This window comes from Vulpes vulpes, chromosome 9 (genome assembly GCF_048418805.1).
Source record: "Vulpes vulpes isolate BD-2025 chromosome 9, VulVul3, whole genome shotgun sequence".
In the NCBI taxonomy this organism is placed as follows: domain Eukaryota; kingdom Metazoa; phylum Chordata; class Mammalia; order Carnivora; family Canidae; genus Vulpes; species Vulpes vulpes.
This window is the reverse complement of record NC_132788.1, coordinates 63,830,760-63,855,786: the sequence shown is the minus strand read 5'-3', so window position 1 is coordinate 63,855,786 and position 25,027 is coordinate 63,830,760. Positions and strand designations below refer to the sequence as shown.

The following is a 25,027-nucleotide window of genomic DNA, read 5'->3' as shown; positions in this document are numbered from 1 at the left end:
AGAGGAAAGTATATCCTTTCTATTCTTTCCAAGGCTTGTCCTACACATTACAGAGCCCTGAGCTTGGAGATTTGGAGCTAGGTTTTCCTTATTGGACCTAATCTCAAATTACTTTTAATTGTAGGCAGATTACTCTTCTATTTCAATTCTGATTGGTTTAGTGGGAAATTTACATTCATATTTTGGACCAACCACTTATTCTTTATGTGGCCTTGATTTTAATCTCTCTAATTCCAAGTTCTGAGTTTTGGGTAAAGTTAATAATATGGATCCTAGAGTCAGACTGTGGGGGTTAGACTGCTGATTCTATAACCATGTAACCCAGAAAAAAGGTATTTGACCTCTTTGTGCTTTAGCTTTCACATATGTTAGGCTAGAGTGAACCTCATAAAATTGTGAATTTAAATGAGGCACTGCACTTAAGATACTTGACACAAAGCCTAGCACACACTGAGTACCCAGTAAAAATTTTGATCAGGGTTTTATTTTTTAGTTATTACTATCATCATCATTATTATTATCAATAGAAAATAAATATAAACACTAATGTCCTATGCAAATAAATAAATACTATTTATTTAGTATAAGAAGGATAAGTCCTGTTCTTCATGGGGATATTGGTTTAATGGGTATGAAAGAGTACTTTAGACTCTAAAAAAAAAAAATTCAGGGAAATTCTAAGATTTACTTTTTTTTTTTTTTTTTGTCTTTGATCAGGTCTTTATTTAAAATTAGCTGTCCAAAATGATTTGAGTTTTATGGAATAAACAAATAGAAGTTTTTAGGCAGCAGGCTTCTTCTCTTCTGTGGTAGGTTTCTTTTCTGCAGGTTTCTTGTCAGCTGCTGGTTTCTTGGTAGCTGCAGCCTTTTTTCCCACCACAGGTTTCTTCGGCTTTTTCACACCAATAGTTTTCTTTCCTTTCTTCCCTACCGTGGGCTTCTTGCCTGGAACCCCCTTCTCCTCCGATTTGGCTTCTAAGGCTGCTGCCGCCTTATCCATCCGGAGTTTGTGATTCTTGGCCTGGTGAAGAATGGTGTTCCGGCGCATGGTCTTTGCATACGGGTTTAGCTTCAACATGATTCTTAGGTTCTTCAGTGGATTCTTCTTCAGGACTCTACGATGAATCTTCTTGCGTGGTGCTCGGAGGGCTCTTTGGATCTCTGGGCTTTTCAAGATTCTGCTGAGGTCTGTATTAAGCATCTTATGCATGGCAAGGTTGTAGTTACTCTTGAGGCAGGCAGCCTTACGCCAAGTGCCATACAGATTGTCTAACTTGCGGAAAGCACTTTCAGTCCAAATGCAGAAACGTCCCACATGCCCACCAGGAGCAAGTTTCAGAATGTTTAGTTTGCTTACATTAAGTAAAATAATTCCAGGGATGTTTCTGAAGGCCTTGATGATACCATTGTCTTCATTGTAGATGATGCAGGGTCCCCTGCGCTGGATACGACGACGGTTTCTCATTTTGCCCTTGTCAGCTCTCATTCGCTGAGAGGCATAGACCTTTTTGATATCATTCCAGCCTTTAAGTTTCTTAAGAAGCAAAACCGCCTCCTTGGTCTTCTTGTAGCCTTCAACTTTATCTTCAACCACCAAAGGAAGTTCAGGAACTTCTTCAACATGATGACCTTTAGACATGACCAGTGCTGGTAAGGCTGAAGCAGCCAGGGCACAGCAGATGGCATATTGCTTTTGTGTTGTGTTCACTCTGCGGTGCCAACGGCGCCAGGTTTTGGTTGGTGCAAACATGCGGCCTCCACGACACATATTTCCAAATGCACCCTGGCCAGAACAGTGAGTCCCACCCCTCGAACTCTGGGAATTCGAGCCACGGCTCTGCCAGTACCCCAAGACTCAGCACTGGTTTGATGACCTGCTAATTCACTGACAGCATATGGCTGTCTGTTGTTTTTGCGCAAGTTGGTGTGAACAAAGTTCACGATATCGGGTCGAATGGGAGCCTTAAACACAGCAGGCAAAGTAATATTTTTGCCAGATGATTCCCCCTTTTCGGAGTACACAGACATCAATGGACGAGCACACGCCATCGCGGGGAGAGGAGAAGACCACGCTCCTCTCAACCCGGCGGCTCCTACAGGAAAAAAAGACTAAGATTTACTTTTAAGTGCAAACCAGAGAAAAGAGTTTAGAGGCCATTTGGTTGAATAAATAAGATTTAGGTTTAAAGGCTTTGGTACATTATATGGCAGAAATATTTTTACCATATTTTATCAGTTAATAATCTACACAAATGTAGCCTAACTTGAGCCAAATCACTGAAATATTGTTTCAAGTTCTACACATGGATTTGTAAAAACTTCACAAAGAAGAATTATCGACACACATAAAATACTTCAGCAGGTTTCTTTAAAAAAATAAATGGGGTTCCTGACCTGGTATTTTATTTTAAAATTCTAACAAAATCCATTTATATGAAAGCTGATTCCAGCAGCATATTAATCAAACCAATTCAGAAGATTAGGTCTTGTAATTAAAAGTGTTATCTATACCTTTCTAAAGTGACAGTTCAAATATAACTGGAACTACGGTGTCAATATCTTCCCTGAGAGAGAAAAACATAATCGGGAATCTTAATTTGTCTCTATTGCAGCCTAATAACTCAATTAGATTGTGATAGAAAAATGAGCTTTGAAGGAAATTGAGAGAAACACACTGATTTCCCCAGGTTTAATTAGCTAAGTTGAAATCACAATACTTGCAATCACATATACACATAGTTACAAAACGCTGATTACCAAAGTACCAGAGTGGTTAGCTTCAGGAGTGGGGAGTGTGTGGTGTATGATGTGTGTGGTATATGGTGTGTGTGTGTGGTGTATTTGTGGTGTGTGCTGTGTGTCCTCTTTGTGCATGTGTGAAGTAAATGTGTGTGTGATGTATGTATATGGTGTATGTATGTCTGTGTGTGTACATTTTCTCTCAGATCTTCATGCTAGTTCAGAGAACCAATACTAACTGTCAATATGGATATGTTAACAGATATATTAACAGATATAATAACAAATATAAGATATATTACCAAAATATCAGCCCTACCTCACATAATTAATAGATGGAATAAATCATCTCTTTGAATAGGGAGATCTAGTTTGGAAGAGGTTGGAGCAGGTGAATTTAAAAGCTTTGACCCCTTCTGCCTCTTTATTACAATCTAGTTGTAATCAGCTCTCAGTCAAGCACTGATTTAGAATTCTAGGGTAACTTTTCATCTTCTAAGTCGGGTTTATTCTAAGCCATAGTCATTGTTATATGTTGTTTATAATGAGGTAATGGGATAATTTTGTTATGTAATGAAGCCTAGTTTTGAAATACATAAAGCCCAAAACATAAAGCCTTTACCTCCTGGCTGGTCTTGGACAAATCACTTTCTCACCTTTTCTTCCATTTATGAAACAAAACTACTGTTTACCAGGGGACTCCTATTTGAGTCTCAAAGTAAGTAATTTTTTAAGGAACTTCTTTCTCTGCATGGCAAAGTTATTTTCTAATAATCATGAAATGAAAAATAATAATACCAATAAGGAGAAAAATGCAAATGGTAGAAATTTTATTGCATTTCATATGTATGTTCATGATGGTAATAAGATTATACATAAATAAATATATAAAAAATTTCAGGATAGGAAAATAGGAAGAGATACATTTTAAATAGATGATCTTTTTTAAAAAGGAAAAAAATTATACCTCCAATTAGTTGTCCTGTTGCAATGACAAGTAATACCACAGTTTTTGTTTGTAGGATTTGACTTTTGTAAATTTGTCAACTACTTTGTAGAAATTGATCTTTGCATATTGCATGTTCAGTGGAAAACTTAGCCAGATTTGTCAATTTATATTTGTTCAGAGATGATCAAAGAACATTTTTTATTAATTTTATTTCAGTGGTGCCTGGATGGCTTAGTTGGTTAAGCGGCTGGCTTTAGCTAAGGTCATGATCCCAAGGTCCTGGGATTGAGTCCTGCATCAGGTTCCCTGCTTTGGGAGGAGCCTGCTTCTATTTCTCCCACTGCAGGCCACTCTTCCTGCTTGTGCTTTCTCTTTCTCTATCTGTCAAATAAATAAAATCTTTTGAAAGAATTTATTTCAAAAAGATTATTTTTTATAAGAAGCAATAGCAATACACAACTTGGAAAATTCTTGAAGATAGGTATAAGTTTGGCCAAAATTCAGGAAATTCCTATTTCATTATAAATTTTGGGAATTGTCATAGCATCTATGCCTTTATTTCTTTGGAAATGATTTTGCAAATGTCTCCATATTGGGAAAAATTTCTCCTTTGTCAGTAATTTCATCTTATATGCCTATTATATTTTGTAACATAAATGCCGATTATTCACATTAATTCACGGCTTTAATGCAACAGAATCAAAGTATTCGGTATTGTTTCTTCATCTTTGCAATCATTGTGCTATCCTTGATTACTGCAAATGCACTGCTTAAATGCAAGCATATGCAATACTGTAGGAGATGGAGGGATGAACTATGCCTGACGTGAGCATGAATGACTTCTAGGCATTATGAACTTACTCTTGAAATGAGAGTGTGTACTGAATCTGCACGTGTCAGAGGCCAACTGCATAATTTGGGTCTCTGAGTTCACTTACATGTTGAGTACAATGCTCGTTAAAGGATAAGTCATACAAATGGTGGTAATTTAGAACATACACATACACACGTATCTACATGTATATAAAACTAAAAGTCAATAGTAACTATAGCCTTTGTTTAGAATTTGGACCAGGATTCAGGAAACTTTGACCTTCAGGCCAGATTTGTCCAGCTGCCTGTTTTTATAGATATATATTTTTTTAACTTTTTTTTTTAATTCATGAGAGAGAAAGAGAGAGAGATTCAACCTATAGTGTTTTTGTGTCATCTTACTGAATAAAGATTATACATGAGTACAAAATAGAGTCTAATATACCATAAACCTGCCATGATTTTCAGTGTGCTTTCCTTTCAAGAGCACAACACGATAACTTATAAGGGTTGGGGTGGTGGTCCAAAAACGTTCAGGTAGTAGAACTGAGGATAAAATGTCATATGGCACAATGTGTATATACTGGCAACATCTATATAAACTCCTATTCCCAGAGGGCCAAACTGGATTGAGTGTAATTCCAGGGCCTGCTGAAATTCTAGATGCCTCTAGTTTCTAGATAGTGCTTTACCTTTTTAAATTGTAGTGTGATATCAATCTCTTCTTGGTAAGATAGTACTAACTTTGGACTGAGAGGAAAGAGCTATTGATTCTTTATATATGACTACCTTTCTAGTTAGCATCTTGCCTTATAGATTTTTCTTCTTTCCTCTTACCTGTTAGAGTAATTCCTGAAGCCCAAGAGTGATTTTAGTGGGATACAGCTTTTGGAACCTAAGTCCGTTATGATGTTTTTTGGGGGTAACATTGGTTGAATCCACACCATGCGTAAATATACCATATCCTCTAGATGTGTTTTCCTTTGGCTCCTTTAAGTCACAACACTGTCAAAAAGGTAGCAACCTAGATCTGATCCTAACCTCTAATTAAATAAGGTATTTGAATGAGACAAAATATGTACCTTCCCCTCTAGGGAAGATAATTTGCCAGAGCTAGCTTAATGCTCAGAGCTCATAAAATCACAAAGGTGATTGCTTGATTCAACCTAAATTAAGACCCATATTCACTGTTGCAAGATTACATGTGTTTTCTTAATATTTTACTCTAAATATTTAATATTCAGTTTATTAGACTATATTTTGTGTAATAATATTTCAAGATCTAATTTGGCATTTGTCAGACCAGTTGATAATGCTGAGGGTCATGTCATTGCAGACTTCTCAATCATGTGATGTCTATAAATATTCATTCTATACCACCTTTCCTATGGGCATTGCTCTGATACCAGCCTGAAACTCAGTTTACCAGAAACAATTAATTTACAGGCCCAGCTTCTTCAGAAGCATTGGTTCTATTTTTGTGCGTAGAACATAACCTGCTTATTAATTTTTATTTATTTTATTCACTCTCAATAACCCTTTAAGAATATACATTGACAAAGGTGAAAATGATACATTTTTTTTGTGTGTGACCCAAAACATAAAGCCTTAAAAAATGGTCATGTTTTATTTAATTATTCCTGTCTCCTTTTAGGATTTGAGGATCTGCGTACATGCCTTCTTTTCTTTCAAGACTTGCAAATGGTTGAGCAAATTTATATTGAGGTCATTAAAGGTGTAATTTTTAAATTTATTTATCTTTTGAATATACTCTGTGTCTGAGAATGAAAAATTTTTCGTTGCTAATATCAAATCACAATAAATATGACTATGTCACAAAAGACAAATATATTTGCAAATACAGTAAGAAAAAAAAAAACATGTCATTTTGGTTTGAGAGTAATAGAACCTTCTCGGAATAGCACCTTTTAGATGAATCACGTGGAAGATGATTGTAGAGAAATCTGTTGTCTGATTTCTAGATAGAGGGCTTATACCCCTTCTAGAGCCAGCATGGTTGATGCTGTAGAAGGAGTTGAGTAAGGTCGATTTCCAGAAAAATCCTATCAGTAAAGTCTTATTTGCAAATGATACACAAACATTTCTGGAGGATAAATTCCTCAAACTCTTAAGTGATCTAAGAATTCAGAAAGTACTGAATTTTCAAACTTGATGAATTATTTTGTGGTATAACCTCTTGTGGGAATTCTCTAAAGAAAACATAACACAAGGGAATAAGACTTCTCCAAAGGCAGACCAATTGAAAGATGAGAGAATCTACAAATGTGTTGTTCTATCCAAGTCCCTTGGAAAACTCAATGAACTCATTGCTCCTTACTGTCAATGACTCACTTGATCTCCTGGGCCTTGGGAAGCATTTATATATCCAGCTACCTGCTTTGGTCACATAGATGAAGACTGTGCTGTTAACCAGCATCTTCATTTACTTCTTGTGATTAAAGAAGTGTCAGCTGGCATAAATCTTTAACTACTACACTTCTTAGAAAGGAGGGGAAATAATTTTTTTCTGAGGTTTGTGAAAAATAGTGAGGGTGGCACATTTCTAAAATCATTAAATGTCAGATTGTGTTTCCACTTCTTTGCTTTGGACATAAATATTAATAAATAGCAAGAATTATTTAACAGCGATAGATGCTCAGATTCTTTAGAAATGTATTTTGTTGATATGTGTACTCTTCCAAGCCTTAAAAGAATAGCAGTTTGCTGCAGTACTGATCTATCTTAGCAGAGACACTAAGGGGCAGAGGGAAGAGAGCTGCAGAAAAAGATGAGAAAAATAGCACAATTCTTAAAGTTTAATTTGTCTTTCAGCATGCAGAGGTCACTATTTCAATGACAGCTAATCATATCATATAATTGTAATTTTGTCATCCAGTGTGGCAAACTGTTATCCAAATTGATAGTGTTACTCATATCAAAGTAATGCTTTCTTTATATTTCTTTACCAAGTTGAATTATGTGTATTTAAACATTTCATCGACCATGAAGAACAAGCCTAGAGATTGGAGTACAAATTATTCTTTACCTATTGACAGGATGAAGGCTCAATCATTTTTTTATCCTCTAAGGATATAGAAAAAGAGATATATTGGTTTGTTTGAAGATGTTGAGTTAAAATATCTGCCACTAAGTCATTAAATGAAGAGACACTACTATAAAAAGAGTTAACAAAAATGTTTAATATTCAGGAGAGTTTGATAGGCTAAAAGGTCACAGGAGCTATAAGCATTCCATTTCTTCTATTTGATTGATTCATTGAGAGAAATGTAATAGAGGAGAGAGTAAAGGACCAGAGGTGGAAGAAATCTCATCAGAATTCCCGAGAACAGGTAGGGAAATAGTTCTGGATTAAGGGTCAGGAATTCTCATTTTTACCCCCAGTACTGTATTTAGCTATATAGTATGCAAATCAGCTTCATTTCCAAGTTCCTGTCCCCTCATCTATACAAGGGACCGGTACTCCTACTTCTCCCTATGTCTTGTAGTACTTGGTGGTATTCAAATAAGAATGGATGAATTAAAAAAGCTTTGGACCAAAGGATCATTCCAGGGTAAGACCATAACCAGTTAGTGAAATAACCAATGAAGAATAACAGAAATCACTTATTAATTTATTCATGGAACACAATAGTATGGAAATGATTCTTTTTACATTACTATAGTGTACTGCAAGAAATGCACACACAGATGACTGAAAAATTCACAAAGCTAAGAGTATATCTTTAGAACCACTGCCCTGAGAACATAATGAAATAGTCTGTATCTGTGTGTATGTGTGTGTGTCTATACCTGCTCTAAATCTCCACTAAATTTGAATTCTCTGGATGGGTTCCCACACAGACATGATATCCTATTACCTCCTTATTTTCAAGATTTAAAATGAATCGTAAAATCGGCCTGCTCCATTTTGAACACTCACATCCAAGTGAGAACTGAATAAATGCAAACAGTAGTTTAGAAATATCAGTCATGTTTTAGACTCATGAGTTGACCTCCTTTTTTATTGTCTGGGGATGCATAGTGGGACATCCTTACAGAGTTGCTGCTTGGAGACAAGTGACAATTGATTCTGACTGCTGAGGCTGCTCAAGCCACAGGGAAAAGCAGTCACTGTAAAAAATCAGCCAATTTCTTAGTTCTTGTTCAGGGAAAGGAACAGCTTGCCTTCTAAAAGCTTCCTGAATCAGAGCACTTTCTTGATTAACCCACTCACGACCTGCCAAGACACCAGCTGTTGAGAAAAACTTGATGTTCCGTATTGGGATTTTGGTTGTAAGCTAAACCCAGAGCATTCTCAGAGGCCAGCACAGTTCTGAAAGAGAATTAGAATGAAAAGTTGTCTTATTAGCATGTATCCCCATGGAGCGAGTAGGATATTAGTCTTTTGTTTTTATTCTGTATCGCCAGCAACTGAAAGAGTACTTGAGACACGGCAGATGCTTAGTAAATTTTTTTTTTTAATAGAGTGAATGAATACATGGCTGTGAAAAAGGCAAAGAAAGCAACTCACAGAGTGGCATCACCAGCCAGAAGAGTATCAAATCAGGAATCAAAAGACTTAATTGCAGAGCATCAGGTTTGGTGCTAAGTTGGTCTGTCATTTCCTGTTTCTACACTATTTTCACCGTCTTTACAAAGGGAGGGTTGTTCTAAGATCAAGTCAGCTAGAATATACATGGTTCCGATCAAGATTGCTTCCATCTCCACTTATCCCAATATAAGATGCAAATTCTTCTCAGACAAAATGTAGACGTTGAAATTCCTGTGCATATTTAACTAAGTAAGACTTGCTGTCCGACATTGCTTGGCTGAAAGATGTGATGGAAAATACACTCGAATTAGTGTGTGTAGATAGTGCATGAGTCCTGCTCTCTCCTCACTGACAGGCAGGCATAAGCAGAACATTTCTTGCCCAGCCTCTACTTTCTGTTATAAAGTCTTTGGCATATAACTCCAGCCCCACCAGTTTACTGCATTTTATTGTATTTTACTTCAGGCAAGTTCATCTCTCCATGCTCCCCAAAACGTTATTTATACTCTGGTAGCTGAGCATTTTTCTTGAGGTGTTCATCTGTCCTTGCTTCCTGCCTTTGTCCTTTCCTCCCTCTCCCTTCTCAATCTTGAAAAAGGACAGGGATATCTAAAATATTAAATACAGGAAAAAAGATTAAATAGAGAATAGATGAGTAAGAAAAACAAGAACCCTGAAGTCCTAACTCTCAGGCTTCCACAAGATACGCTTCCATCACCAAAATCCTTGCTAAGCCCTCCCCCAGTCCTGGGTACCATTTCCAATTTCCACGTGACTTCTCACTCTTTCACTTTGTCTCCCTCTCCTACTCAAATATTTTGTCTGCAAATCCATGCAGGTGCTTAGCAGTCCCTTTTCCCCAGCTTCTCTGCTGCAGTGGTGATCCTTGGTCTCTCTTCTCCTTTATATGTTTCCTTGAAATTCTTTCACTCTCAGGAATTTTCTCCCCTTTCTATATTGGGATGAGAATTCTTGGAAGGCAAGGATAAAGTAAGAATGTATTCAATTGCAAATAACATAAAACTGCTGGTAATTCCAATAAAAAGTGGTTTGTTGTCTCACATATCAGGGAGTCCTTAAGTAAGTGATTACTTACACTCACATGACTTCAGGGACTCTGGTTCTAGCTTTCTGTTTTACCATTTTTAGTGTATTTTTAGTTTTCATCATTTTTTTGTGTGTCCCAATGATGCCAGAAGGACAATAAATGCTCTAGACCTGACATCCAAAATGCTGGAGGAAGCACAGGGTCCCTCTCTCTCTCACCTCCTACAGCCGCCTACAGCCTGCGGTGTGATCCTGGGGACCTGGGATTGAGTCCCACATCAGGCTTCCTACATGAAGCCTGCTTCTCCCTCTCCCTCTGCCTGTGTCTCTGCCTCTCTCTCTGTCTATGAATAAATAAATAAAATCTTTAAAAAAAAAAAAGAAGTCGGGCAGCCCGGGTGGCTTAGTGGTTTAGCGCCGCCTTCAGCCCAGGGCCTGATCCTGGAGACCCGGGATCGAGTCCCACATCGGGTTCCCTGTGTGGAGCCTGCTTCTCCCTCTGCCTCTCTCTCTCTCTCTCTCTCTGTGTGTAAAAAAATAAAATAAAATAAAAAAAATGGGGGTATCCCCATAGCCCCCCCAATTATAGTTTTTCAGAACTATCCCCAGAAAAGTTATGACTGTTTCATGAGTAACAAGGTCATTCCTATTTGGAAAAGAGGCTGGAGATTTCAAAACAGAATTGGTCCCTTTGATGGTGATCAATGATGAGTGTTGCTTGGGAATGGCCAGCTGACCTCCCTTAACACCAGGTATCTGTCAGGAAAGAAAGACAGGGTAATGGAGAGTCCAACAGTTTTATCCAAAATAACCTTACCAGTCGGTCTCTCTCTTTCATTACATATTCTTCCACTGATGCCCACCACCCCCAGATGTGAAACAATCCATGTGAGATTAAAGTTCTCCCATAAAGCCTTTGCTGATTCCTCTAACAAGATAATAACATTTGTCCTCCTCTTCTCTCTATTTGAAAAAGAGTGTTGCATTATCAATAAGCATGAAGGTTAGGAATATAAAAATCCTAGTACTTCTCTGCCATTAAATATATGATCTGGGGTGAGTTACTGAACTTCAGAGCACCTCCATTTCCTCCGGTCTAAATGGGGATGTTAGCACATGTACCTCATAGGGTTGTATGACCATGGACCCCATCAGTGATGTAAAGCTCTTGGAATGGTATCTGACATATAGAATCCAGCGATTGCCAACTCTTCTACTATGATTAATATTATCATTGTTAAACCCTCTGGACTTTAGTTCCCCCCCCTCATATTGGGGAATTAGATGAGGTTATTTCTCAGGCGCCTTCTGCTTTCATATATCATTCCTTTTAAAAAACCTAGAGAGCCTTTCACATAAGAGTCTCAATAAATATTTCCTAAATTGAATTGGCAGTTCTAAATAATAGAGCAAATCATCAATAGAACTGTATCATGTATAACCCCGACAGGATTGAGCTGCAAATGCTAAATGGTTTCCTATTGCTTTTGCTTATTAGATGGAAAAGTATCCACTCTCATTTGAGAGAGAAAAGTATTTTTAATGGAAACAATTTGTGATCTAACTCCTGACATTCTTCTTGCTGTTACAGATTACTAGCTACCATGGGCAGACAGAGAACTGACCAGTTTTCAGCTTCAAATTGAGAAGCAGATTGATTTCTGGGACTCTGAAATTCTTTCCATTACTTCCATAGCTTGTACCTCCCCCCTCAAGCCACTGAGAATGGGCTTTCTTAGATACAGCTGACATGTCATGAATGGCGTTACCCTGTCTGTGACATGCCTCTTCATTTGGAACATTTATGATGATACTGTTCAGTTTTTTCTATATATTACACCCCACAGAAGTGAAAATTAATTTGGCAGTTGCAATGCCAACCTGCACCATAAAACTCCAGTTAGTTTCCATGTGCAAATGAAATGCCCTCAAAAGTGATATGCTTAAGCTCTTGACATTGAACAGGTTATTTTTCTTGATATAGGTTGCTTGTATACAGGGGTGACCAAATTGCATCAGAGATGTAACAGCAGGCAGGCTGAATCCATTGTGAGGGTCTAAGCTGAAACACAAACCATAGAGAGAAAGTTAGTGTTCAATAGGGCAGCGGTTTAGGATGAAAAGATGGCTACAGGTCAGAGGAGACTGTAGTGTGCGGAGTCACCGCCATTGTTGAAAAATAAGCTAACTGCTATCAGGACACCTCAACTGTGTGGGCGTGTTTGTGCATCTGTGTGGACCATTCCATACCTTGCTGGAATAGAAATAACACTTGCATTATTTTCTCGCACAGACACATTTCTACTGTGATACACTTTGGGTTGAATGCTTGAGGCAAAGTCATCTATGTACAACATATGTAAATTTTTCAACCTACCACTTTCTCTTAGACCTGAAGCAAATGAAATGACCATTTTTCCGGGAGACACCACTCAAGACTTCCAAGAGCAGAAGATCAAAGCAGTTTGTTTATCTCTTATCCTTTGTTTTCCAATCTTCTCTCTCTCTCTCTTTTTTTTTAAGATTTTAGCTTTATGAAGATGTTCATTCCCATTAACATGTTAATAGCCAGTTTCTCTCTTCTGTTGAGCTGTTTGATTTTGCACACCTGTGGACTGTTCTCTGTGAGAGGGGGCGAGCAACTCATTTCTGCAATCATAAAAGTCCATGCATGGATTCCTCCAGTGTGCACTGGGTGGGTCCTAAATCTGTGAGTGCAGACCGCCCCTCCACTAATCACATCACCAAATGGAGTTTGCTCTAATTTGCTTAATCACTCAGCTGTAATTGAATCCTGATGGGAAGCTGGGTTTCCATCCACAATTATTCCCCGTCTCCTGCCGAGAAGGTGGTAAAGTAGCCATTTCTTCTCCCCAGCAGTCCCAGGACAGTTTGCAGATGGTTTCATTCCTCCATACTCCATGTTGTTTTCCTAGAGTTGGAGGAGTTATGTCATGGAGGCTGTAGTCCCTATTCCCAGGGATATTTCTCCTGTTGTTGTCTATTTGTATCATCGTAAACCTTATAACAAAGCATAGTGATCCATCTCTTCCTTCCTTCTCCCTATCTCACCCTCCTAAGAGCTCTTTTAAAAAGTTTAACTGGAATGTGTGTACAAGTGTGCTACTTCTGAATGAGCTGGCTACAACCAATTTGGAGTGCCCAGGCAAATGCTTCTCAAAATCTGCTCCCCTAGCCACATGCAGCCATATCACCTAGAACAGTGGTCTTGGAGTGTGGTGCCCAGACCAGCAGTACCAGAATCACTTGGGAAGTTGTTTGAAATGCAAATTCACAAACCTTACCAAACCCACTGAACGAGAATCTCTTGAAGTGGGGCCAGAAATGGGTGTTCTAACAAGTCCTCTAGGTAAACTAATGCCTAAGAATCACTGACCTCGAGATCTTGCTAAAAACTCAGATTCCTGGGCCTGCTCCACTACTTACTAAATAAGTGTTCATGAGAGGTAAGACCTGGGCAGGGATGTGGGGAGTTAGGTAGAGTGCATAAATAGATGATAGACAGTTAGATAACTATATATATATATATATATATATATATATATATATATACACACACACAGACATATAGACATTTTTTAAAAATCTAGATGTATAAAGGAGTTGCAAAGATAGAATTCCCTTATACCCAAGTTAGCTTAAATGTTAATATCTAAAATAGCCAGTGTACAATGTCTCAATGTGTACATGTCTCAATGGAAAAATACTACTACCTCAGTACAGATTTTATTCAGATGCTGCTAGCTTTTACACAAATGTCTTTCTGTCCCAGGCTCCAATCTAGTTTTCAGTTCTCAGTCTTTTATTTCATGATCTTCACAATTTTGAAGAGCACAGGTCAGGTGTTTTGCAGTGTCCTTCAGTTTGGATTTTTATGATATTTTATCATGATTAGATGATGGTTAGAGATTTGGGGGAAGAATAAAACACAAATGGAGTGCCCTTATCATCACATCATATCAGGCAGGACATGAAACCAACGTGACTTAATAGTAGTGATATTAACTTAGTGACCCAGTTACAGCAGTGTCTGCCAGGTGTCTCTACACCTAAGTTACTCTTTTTCCTTTTATATATTCTTTAGAAGCAAATCACCACGCATGGATTTTACTTAAAGGTAGAGAACTTAATCTCAACCTCTTTGAAGGAAGAGTATCAAAGAAGTTTTAGGCATATGTTAAAACCACCAAAGTAATTAATAAATATTTTGGGAGAAATAACTTTTAAGCCATATAAATGTTCAGTGTCTCCTGAAGCTATATAAATGTCACTGTTTCCCACACTAATGTTAACATGGATCAGTGGCTCTTATGAGCAGCAATTATTACTATCATGTCCTAATGGTGATATTTCATTTTTCTCTTTCCTTCTACATTTATTATTTGGAGTTCTGTACAGAAAATTAATTACTTCTCTCATTTATTAATTTAGTCTTTTGTTTCAGTATGGGTTCATAAGTATGTATAGTGTTCTTTGGATAATCATTTAATACCATCATTATTTATTTTGTTGTTCATATTGTTCTAGCTTTATTCACTGGACACACATTTAGGTGGCTTCTGTATCCTGTTGACATGCCCCTTCGTGTACTTCTGACTTCCTGACACTGCAGGCTTGTCTTGTATATGCCTGGCCTCAGCCATAGAACCAGCCATTTCTTCAAAGAGAACCGATTCTTTTTTGTTGAAAGATGGTATTTTGAAACTAACACCTGGGTAGTAGGAGTCCTGGTTGCTCTGGAGTATCATTGTTTTTAGGATCCCTCAGTGGATAGTGTGTAGTAACCCATGCATACAAGCATCCTTCTAAAACGTGACTCTATACTGATATTTCTGACCCTTTCTGGTACCACATGATTCATTCTAGCCTTATTTTTCCGCTTACTCATAAATTATTTGAAGGTGAGAATCTTGGTTCCCATTATCTACAATTTATTTGCTGTTTTGTTCAACTCAAGTATGGAAAGCAGTTCCAGAATTGCTAACTCACATTACTTTGAAAAATATACAAATCAGAGTACCATTTTATGTTCAGTTCTTTTAGTCTCTAACTTTAGAGTTTCCAGGCAAAACACAATTTTTAAAAATTACTTAGGTTAACTTATTTTCTACTCATCTCCATCAGTAAAATTTACTCATACATTAGTAATACAGTTAGATTCATTTGTCACAGTCTGCATTATATTCTAGGATCCCCTGACAATCTGGTTGATTTTTTTAAGTTTTGCTTACAGTAAGTCCAGGGTGGCATGTTGTTCTTAAGGTTTTGACAAGCGTGTGGAGTCATGTTTCTACTACCAGAGCACCATACAGAACATTTCCATCACTTCCAAATTTCCCTGTGGAGTCCTTTTGTACTCAACCCCTCCTCTGAATCCCTAGCATCCATGGATCTATTTTCCACCCCTGAAGTCCTGCTTTCTCTAGAATGTTGTATGAACAGAATTATACAATATATAGTCTTTTTGGTTGGGCTTCTTTGACTTAGCAAAATGCTTTTAAAATTTATTCATGCTCATCCACAAATCAGCAGCTCCTTTTGGTTGCTGAGTAGGATTCAGCTATATGCATGTACAGTTTGTTTATCTATTCACCTGTTGACAGATGTCTTAGTTGTTTCCAGTTTTAGTGATTATGAATAAAGTTGCTCTAAACATTTGTGTGCACATTTGTGTGAGCACAAGCTTTCAGTTCATCTGGATAAATACCTAGGATTGGAACTGACTGGCTGCTTGTTATGTTTTCTCTATATTTAACTTTGAGCGCCAGACTGGTTTCCAAAGTGACTGTATTGTTCTACATTCCTCCCAGCAATGAGCAGAGATTCCTAATGCTCCACATCTTCTCTAGATTTTGATATTACTGGTTTTTGAAAAGCTGTTTTAATAGCTATTGTAGTGATATAACTTTGTGGTTTTTTTTTTAACTTTGTGGTTTTAATTAACATTTCCCTAATGACTGATGTTGAGCAATTTTTCCTGTGCTTATTTGACATCTGTTTTTCTCTGTCTATTCAGATGTTTTGCCCATTTCTTTTCTTTTTTTATTGCTGAGTTTTGAATCTTTATATATTGTAGGTACAAGTCTTCTATTAGACATATGATTATCCCCAGTCCTTGGCTTGTGCTTTTATTTTCTTAATGCTATCTTTCATAGAACGAAAGTTTTAATTTGCATAAAATTTGATTTATTAATTTTTTCTTTATGTTTTGACTTTTTTTTTAGAGATTTTATTTATTCATGTGAGACATAGAGAGACAGGCAGAGACATAGACAGAGGGAGAAGCAGGCTCCATGCAGGAGCCCTGATGTAGAACTCCGTCGCTGAACCCTGGGATCACGCCCTGAGCCCAAGGCAGACCACTGAGCCACCCAGGTGTTCTTGTTTTGGGCTTTTGATCTTATATCCAAAAACTCTCTGCAAAACCTAAAGCCAGTAAGATTTCCCTTTGTCTCCATCTAAATGTTTTTTAGTTTCTTATTTTAGACTTAGGTCTATTGATCCATTTGAAGTTAATTTTTACATGCAGTATGAGGTATATGTCAAGATTCATTATTTCTATGTATAAATATCCATTTGTTTAGCATCGTTTGTTGAAAACTCTAGCCTGTCTCCGCTTATTGCCTTTGCACCTTTGCCAACAATCAGTTGGCTGTATTTGTATTGGCCTATTTCTGGACCTCTTTTCTGTTCCAATGATCTAAGTGTCTATTCTTTTTCCAATCCCACACTGTCTTGACTACTGCAGTTTGGGGTTGATAGTAAGTCTTGAATTTAGGTAGTTCAAGTTCACCAATGTTGTTTCTCTTACTCAATTATTTTGACTAGTCTGACTAGTCTATTTGTTCTTTTGACTTTTGGTACAAGTATTAGAATTAGCTAGTGATACAGATTTCAAAAGGCTTTCTGAGATTTTGATTGAAATTGCACGGAATCTATATATGAAATTGGGGAGAGTTTATTTATTTTGGGGGGTATTTACATGATTAAAAAATTCTTTCAGCCATGTTTTATAATTTTTAGAATATAACTCCTATACATATTTTGTGAGATTTATAAATAAGGAACACATTTTTGGTGAAATTATTGCTGGCATTATTTTAATTTAAAATTCCAGTTCATTGTGACTTGTAGATATATGATTGACCTTTGTGTTTTGAGTTTATATCCCACAATTTTTCTTAACTCTCCTTTTAGTTCTAGAATATTCTATATAGACAATCACATCATCTGCAAATAGAGACTTTTTTTTTTTCTTTTGCCAACTGTTGGCCTTTTGTTTCTTTTCTTTTCTTTTTTTTCTCCTTATTCCTCTGACAAGGACATCCAGTACAATGTTGAATTGGAGTTTTAAGAGAGGACAAAATTGCCTTGTCATTTCTTACTATTAAGTGTGATGCTTATTGTAGGCTTTTTTGTAGATGCCTGTTATTAGGCTTAGAAAGGTCTTATCTAATCCTACTTTATAGTGTTTATCATGAATGTTTATTGAATTTTGTTTAGTGCCTTTTTCCACATGTATAAAGATGATCACATGACTTTCTTTTTTAATTTGATCATATATAAATTATAATGATTGATTTTCAAATAATAAATAAGCTTTGCTTTCCTTACATGAAATCCACTTGATTAAAATGTATTACTATTTCTTATATATTGCTAAATTTATTTTATTAGTATTTTTTAGGAGTTTTGCAAGGATGTTCATAAATGATACTGGTCTTTTTAAAAATAATATCTTCATCTGATTTGGGCATTAGGTTAATATTAACCTTTTGAAATGAATTATTTTCTCTCCTTTTCTATTTTCAGTGAAAGATTATATATAGATCATATTTTATTTCTTCCTTAACTGTTTGGTAGAATTTATCAGTGAAACCTCGATCTTTCTTTTTTGGAAGTGTGTGTGTGTGTGTGTGTGTGTGTGTGTGTGTGTATGAATTTGATATCTTTGATATATAAAACTATTCAGATTATCTACTCTGCCCTCAGTTTGGATAGTTTGTGTCTTTCAAGGGATTCACTCATTTCATTTAAGTTGCTGAGTTTATTGGCATAAAATTGTTTATAATATTTCCTTACTACCTTTTGCTATCTGTGGGGTCCATCAGTATGATTAGCCCCTCTTAATTCTGATATGATCATTTGTGATTTCTTTCTTTTTGGTCAGCTTTGCCTAGAGATTTATCAATTTTATTAATCTTTTCAAAGAAGCAACTTTTGATATTATTGATTTTTTCTCATATTTTCTGATTTGAGGTTCATTGATTTTGCCCTTTTATTATGTCTCTCTACTTTTTTGCAAGGATGGTTAGTTAGCTCTTTTCTACCTTCTTTCTTAAATAGTGGCTTAGGTTGCCATTTTGGCTATTCCCTCTTTTCTAACATAAGTATTTGATGATTACATATTTCTTGCCAAATACCACTTTAGAGGATGCCTGGGTGGCTCAGTGGTTGAGCATCTGCCTTTGGCTCAGGTCTTTATCCTGGGGTCCTGGGATCAAGTCCTGCATCAGGCTCCCCACAGGAAGTCTGCTTCTTCCTCTGCGTATGTCTTGGCCTCTCGTGGATAAATAAAATCTTTAAAAAAATAATAAATATCACTTTAGTCATAATCTATACATTTTGATGGGTTCCACTTTCATTTTCATTTAGTTTAAAGTATTTTAAAATTTCCCTTGACGCTTCCTCTTTGACCCATAGATTATTTAGAAATATGTTTTTAAATTTCTAAGGGTTATTGATTTCTAGTTTGATTCTGTTAGGCATGATAATGTACTTTATACAGTTTCTATGCACTTAAATTTGTTATTTTTTTAATTGCCAAGAATATGAACTGCTTAGTGAATGTTCCATTTACACTTGAAGAGAATGTGTACTGTTCTATTGTCCTGTGGATTGTTCTATAAATGTCAATTAGGTCAAGTTGGTGATAATGTGATTGAAACTCTACATTTTGAAAAAGGATCATCAGTGATTTTATGTACACTGAAAATTAAGAGTCACTTATAGAGAGATTACACTGGTTGGGATAAAAGTGTAATGGAGCTCAACTTTGGAATAAAGTTGATATTTTTCTGTTTGTGGAAGCCTTGTACCCTTCACCCAATTGTCCAGGCTCAAGGTATAAGCTTGATAATAGCTGTTTCCCAAACACATTACAAGAACAAGCTTATCCTTTTTTCTTGGCCTCTATGTCTTCTGCCCATTGGATGGCCTTTGTTGCCTTTCCTATAAATGTTCTCTCTACCCCTTTCACCTACACCAGCCTTTCTTAAAGTGTGTTATATAAAATACCAGATCTAGAGGCTACTATGAAGCAAGAGGTAGGATAGTGAGGAGTGTATCAGTTGCTTAATAAACTACTGCACATTTTCCTGTCTTGAAATGCATAATGAGAATTAATATCATCACAGCTCTGACAAGTCTGGAGTCACAAATCTATTTTTCTATTTAATCCCCATCCCTTGAGACAGAACATAAAGACTCCTAACTCTGGGAAACAAACTAGGGGTGGTGGAAGGGGAGGAGGGCGGGGGGTGAAGGGGAATGGGTGACGGGCACTGAGGCGGACACTTGACGGGATGAGCACTGGGTGTTTTTCTGTATGTTGGTAAATTGAACACCAATAAAAATTAATTTAAAAAAATAAATAAATAAAATCTTTTAAAAATTAGAAAACAAACAAACAAACAAACAAAAAAAAACAAAACAAAATCCCCATCCCTTCTAGCAAAAAAAAAAAAATGTGTATTACTAACTATCTTTTAAAGTTTTTAAGATGGGATAACATACATAAAACATATTTGAGAGTTGGGCACGAGTATGAGGTTATTGCTGTGATTTACGGTAGTTGGTGTTCTTGCTGTTGTTTTGTTTTCAGATTTATTCCATTGGTTCTGACCTTTAAAAGTTGGGATGGATATGAAGTTGAAAAGAATCCTGGGAATGCAAACACCAGAAAAGCCACAGAAATTAACCTGAGCTTTATGTGCTTTAATATGTTTTACTGTAGATTATTGATTGCAGTTTTCTTCTTATTATTATTATATTATTATTGATTGCATTCATTTTAAAGACCTTATCCCACCCAATTTGTCAACCTAAGTCTACCTCCCCAGGATCAGTATCATTGGTGTTCTGGGCATCATTAGCCATTTACAAGTGCAATGCGAAGAAAATCAGGTTGTGCAATGTCATGGAAGATGCACCAAGTATGAACACCAGCTTAGGACTTAGCATAATGTCTTAAGCCTTTCTCATTCAGGGATATCACCAAGGAAATGCTGTGCACTCAGAATTCAAAATTCCATCCTCTCTAGCTACTCACCCTGGTTCCTTTGGTATCTCAGAGGGAACTTTATTGACACTCTTCTTTCTTTTTTAAACAGGTGGGCTCTGCATTGCGCAGTCTGTGAGAATCCCCCAAGAGCGCAAAGACAGAACCATTGACTTTGATAGAATTATCAAACAGCTCCTGGACACCCCGAACTCCAGGGCCGTCGTGATTTTTGCCAACGATGAGGATATAAAGTAAGGATAACTGGTAAAATTCATTAATATGCATGCTGCAACTCTAGGAGACCAGAAAGATCAGGATACCTGCAGAGAGGGGAAAAGATAGCACAGAAGCAAATCTATAATTACATAGTGGCAAAGTCTGTACATGCTTTCTCCCCTACATGACTAGTTATAGCGAACCGTGGAAGCAGCGCTGTGTTGCTGTCATGTCTTCCCCTTCTATTAGCAAAATAAATGTATTCAATTACTTGTAAAAAGAGAAAACCACTAGACCTTTTAAAGGTTCTTTTATTAAAAATATATCCAAGTGTAACAGACTTTTATCCAAAGAATGGTTCCTCCTAATGTAAAAGAAAAAAAAAATTCATACAATTCTGGCTGTATTGCTACCGCTTTAGTCTCAGTATATTCCAAACCAAGCTTGTCTACCCATATGCCTCTAATCCATTTCTTCTCCTCCTGTCTTACCTTGATCCTCCTTGGAGTAAAAAATCCAGTCGGAATCTTAACTTCTTATTTTTCCTCATTCCTTGCATTCTTGGCCAAACCATATAGAGTTAACCTTTGTTTCTAGAACATAATATGCCCAAAATGAGTTTCTAAGACACAAATGTGTCCTGATTTCTTCTCTGACCACTACCACTTTGCTCCAGAATAATTATTTATTTAGAATATATGGTAATTATACCTGCTTAAAAAAACTATTTAAAATATCTAGGTTTATAAAAAAAAAGTTCCATTCATCCTGACCTTAGCTAACAAGTTCTCCTCTTCAGATGCAATGGCTAATGACCAGTTTCTTATATACTCTTCTAGAGACAGTCTGCGTACTTTTATACAATGGTGGCATACTGTGTGTACAGCTTGTTCCATTCCCTGTGGCCTTTGCTTACCATTTTATCATGGATGTCTATGAATGTCAGTACCTATCTCTTCAGTCTTTTTAATAACTGTGCAGAATTTTATATCTGTGCTGTCATTTATCTAAATGCTCCCTTATTGATTGACATCTGATTACACACTTTTGCAGTTATAAATAACACTGCAATAAACTTCCTTTTCCACAAATCTGTGCACACAAATATATAGAAATATAAATATTAATATAAACATGCAACAGGTGGATACATATTAATATAGCACAAATATATAATAATATGCAATTATATTATTTTATAAATTTACCTTTCAAGTGTTTTTAACATAAATTCCTGGAAAAGAAGTTTCCAGGATGAGATATGTCCCAATATGATTATTGTTTTCCAAATAGATTGTGCTTGTTAACATCTCTATTGATGTGAAAGAGCTGTATGGGGTTTTTTAGTCCTTGTCTTAGATAAAATATATCATTTAATTTGAAGGTGAGTCTCCTTTATTAAGAAAAAGTTTAAGGGCCTGGGCCATTATTACACCCTGCTTGGAATACTGTGCAGTCATCATCATGAGCCTCCCAGTTTTGTCTCTCCCCTCCACCTGCACTCTGAATGCTGCCTCTGAGTCCATCCATCATTTTCCCAATAGTAAACTCTGATCACGGTGGCAGGACTATTAAACAGAAAGCATATGAAACCTGACATTGAGATACCTGAAGTGTTTCCCTAATGACTATTCTGTCACCTTGGGAAGTTGCCCCACTGTTGCCCCCTTTCTGCTTCCCAACTCCCAGGCCTTGGTCCTCCCATCAATAAAATGAAAATCCTTCTTGAGCTCTTTTTGTGGTTATCCAGCCTCGTCCTTCCTTTCTAGTCTTATTTCATTCTCTGCTCCTTTATGTTTTGTTTCCTCACTCCCTGGTCTTTGTGTGTTCTTCTCATGTGCCTGAAATGCTTTTCCTTCCTTGCTTTTTCATTCCCATGCCATCTTTAGTGTGGTCTTCTGAGGGAAGATATCTCTAAACACTGCAGCATTGGCAAATTCTTCTTCATAGTTGAGGTCAATGATGTTATTATACATTGCTTAATGATTTGATTAGTCCACATTCTCCACTAATCTATCAGCATCCCCGGGGCGGAGGTGATGCCTCATTTGACTTCCTTCTGTATCCTCCATACCTATTGCAGTATTTTGTATAGAGGAAATGCTCAAGGAACAGTGCCGAATAAATGAATGATTAAAATCACTATGCCAATTCACACTATTTAATAATTCAAATATAAGCTTCTCTGTCTGGGGCAGCCCTGGTAGTTTAGCGGTTTAGCGCCGCCTTCAGCCCAGGGTGTGATCCTGGAGATCCTGGATTGAGTCCCACGTGGGGCTCCTTGCATGGAGCCTGCTTCTCCCTCTGCCTGTGTCTCTGCCTCTCTCTCTCTCTTTCTCTCTCTCTGTATCTCTCATGAATAAATATATAAAAATCTATAAAAAAAATAAACTTCTCTGTCTGGACTTCAGAATGCTTTCAAGTGTGTTCCTAATTTAACATGTAGACCTCACCTCCCCTTACCCCTTCTATATGCAAAATGCATGGCTCTGGTCCTCCAGCACTCCTGGTTGCTCCTCCTAATGGCCTTTATTCATAGTGTCTTTTTCTCTCCTTCTCTATTTGGTGAAATTATCTGTTTTTCAAAGTTTATCTCAAACATGCCCTTCTTGATGAAACTTTCTGGTCACCCCTTAAATGTATTATTTTTCCTTAAAAATTCTTGAGTATTGCTCTTAAGGCATGTTTCTTCTACACTTTGTGTTGTAGTTATTTTAAAAATTGTGTTTTAATACTATTACTCTTGGTGGGTTTTTTTTTTTTTTGGCTTATCTCTTATTCATCTTTGTTGATATCTTTCCTAATTTTCCCATAAATGTTTTTATACATATTTTCCAAATACATAATACATTGATAAAATGTGGCTTTGGGTTTATTTCTAAATACATTGTACATGTCACATACAACATTACTGCAAATAGCCATGGTGACTAATTCATTATAGTACTCCTGCTTGTAGGTAATGTGAGGTTTTAATTTGAGATGTAAAAATACATACAGTTTGCTCAATAACTAGGCTCATTCTTTTTGCTTTGGGGTTTGTTTGTGTGCTGAATATTATTGTATACTGTGATTCATAGCAGTGATAGCAGGAGTAGTTCTTTAGCATAATAATAAAATTTAGGTGCATATAGAAGTTTCTTCCAAAACATGATCTTAAATACACTGATATCTGAAGAGTACTCTTAACTCACAATATGATGTTATTTCTTTTTTCAGAAGATTTACACTGTAAATGGGAAATTTTGAGATTTCTTAGAACATTAACTTCAAATACTTTGTCAGAGAATAGCAATGAGAAAACAGTAACACCTAGATTTTAAAGCTAAAATAAATGAAAAGTAAGTCATGGGTACCAATAATTTGGATTTTAGACAAGAGTGGATCCTTTTTCTGGAACACTTTATTCTGATTTATAAAAATAATACATGACTAATAAAAGTCCACTGGAAAAGGTGGAAAAGTTTTTTGTGGTTGTTACTCTTTATTGAAGGAAGTCCTTAAGTTTTCTTTGTCCCTTGATTATCTAGAAAAAATAAAGGTTTGAGAGACTTGTCTAGAAAAAAAAAAAAGGTTAAATAATTTCTTATAAAAATTGCAATTCCAAAACTTAGACGTAGCCTAAAATTCTGGTTTAATGTTTGCCAGCACTTTTTTTCCAAACGTACATAGGTTTTCCTCAAAAGAATCTCCTGGTTTTTATCTCCTGCTTTTTGTAATTCACATGTCACTTTGGATGCCATAAGTTTTTTTTAAATGGTTTACTCTTGTTTATCATAGTTAATAAGCCCACACTTTTACATTTATATTAAAGTGAACATCTACTTTTTGCATTTATGTAGTTTTGTCTTGTTCCCCTTGTTTTACTTGGCTTCTGCCCACCTTTGCAACCTCTTCAACCTCAGTAGTATCTTCTCAATGAATTATTAGGTTAACAATACATGGTGTATTACCCTTATCTTGCTGTGCTTTCAGATGGCCCTATACTTCTAACTGTGTGTAAATACACATGCCCAAGCAATGTTTAGCCAACTTTTCTCATATATGAGTTGAACAGTCTTTTGCAGTTCTTTTAATTGATTTTTCTTTTAACAAGTGCTTGTGGAAATCTAAGTATATTCTGAATTGCTTTCTAATCCATCCTCTAGATGCACTGTCATTTGTTCAGACAGTTCCCTATTGTTCTGCATATAGGTTATCTGAAGTCATGAATGTATGTTTTTGGCAGTGTATTTGATCATTTCCTTTGCACAGATGATTAGAAATAGTATCTCTAGGCCAAGAGTATAAGTAATTGATTGTTTATTTTTATTAAAATAATAAATGCACATGTTAAAAAATTAAAGTATGACAGAAAACCTTTGATGCAAGCAGTGGTGTCCTATCCCTTCAGACTTCAGGATCTTGG

At 36.4% G+C, this 25,027-nt stretch overlaps 1 protein-coding gene and 1 pseudogene across 9 annotated transcripts in view; one reads left to right on the top strand and one right to left on the bottom strand.

The window, feature by feature from the left end:
• Positions 1-25,027, top strand: part of GRM7 (glutamate metabotropic receptor 7) — an 823,590-nt gene that overhangs the window by 390,601 nt on the left and 407,962 nt on the right. For all 9 annotated transcript variants that reach the window (XR_011994328.1, XR_011994329.1, XM_072720358.1 and 6 more), the window contains exon 3: positions 20,513-20,654. Coding sequence is in view for 7 of the 9 variants with exons in the window: in XM_072720358.1 (XP_072576459.1) it covers positions 20,513-20,654 (142 nt within the window). In the remaining 2 variants the exon portion in view is untranslated. The remainder of the gene's footprint in view (positions 1-20,512; positions 20,655-25,027) is intronic.
• Positions 730-2,101, bottom strand: LOC140593905 (large ribosomal subunit protein uL4 pseudogene; annotated as a pseudogene).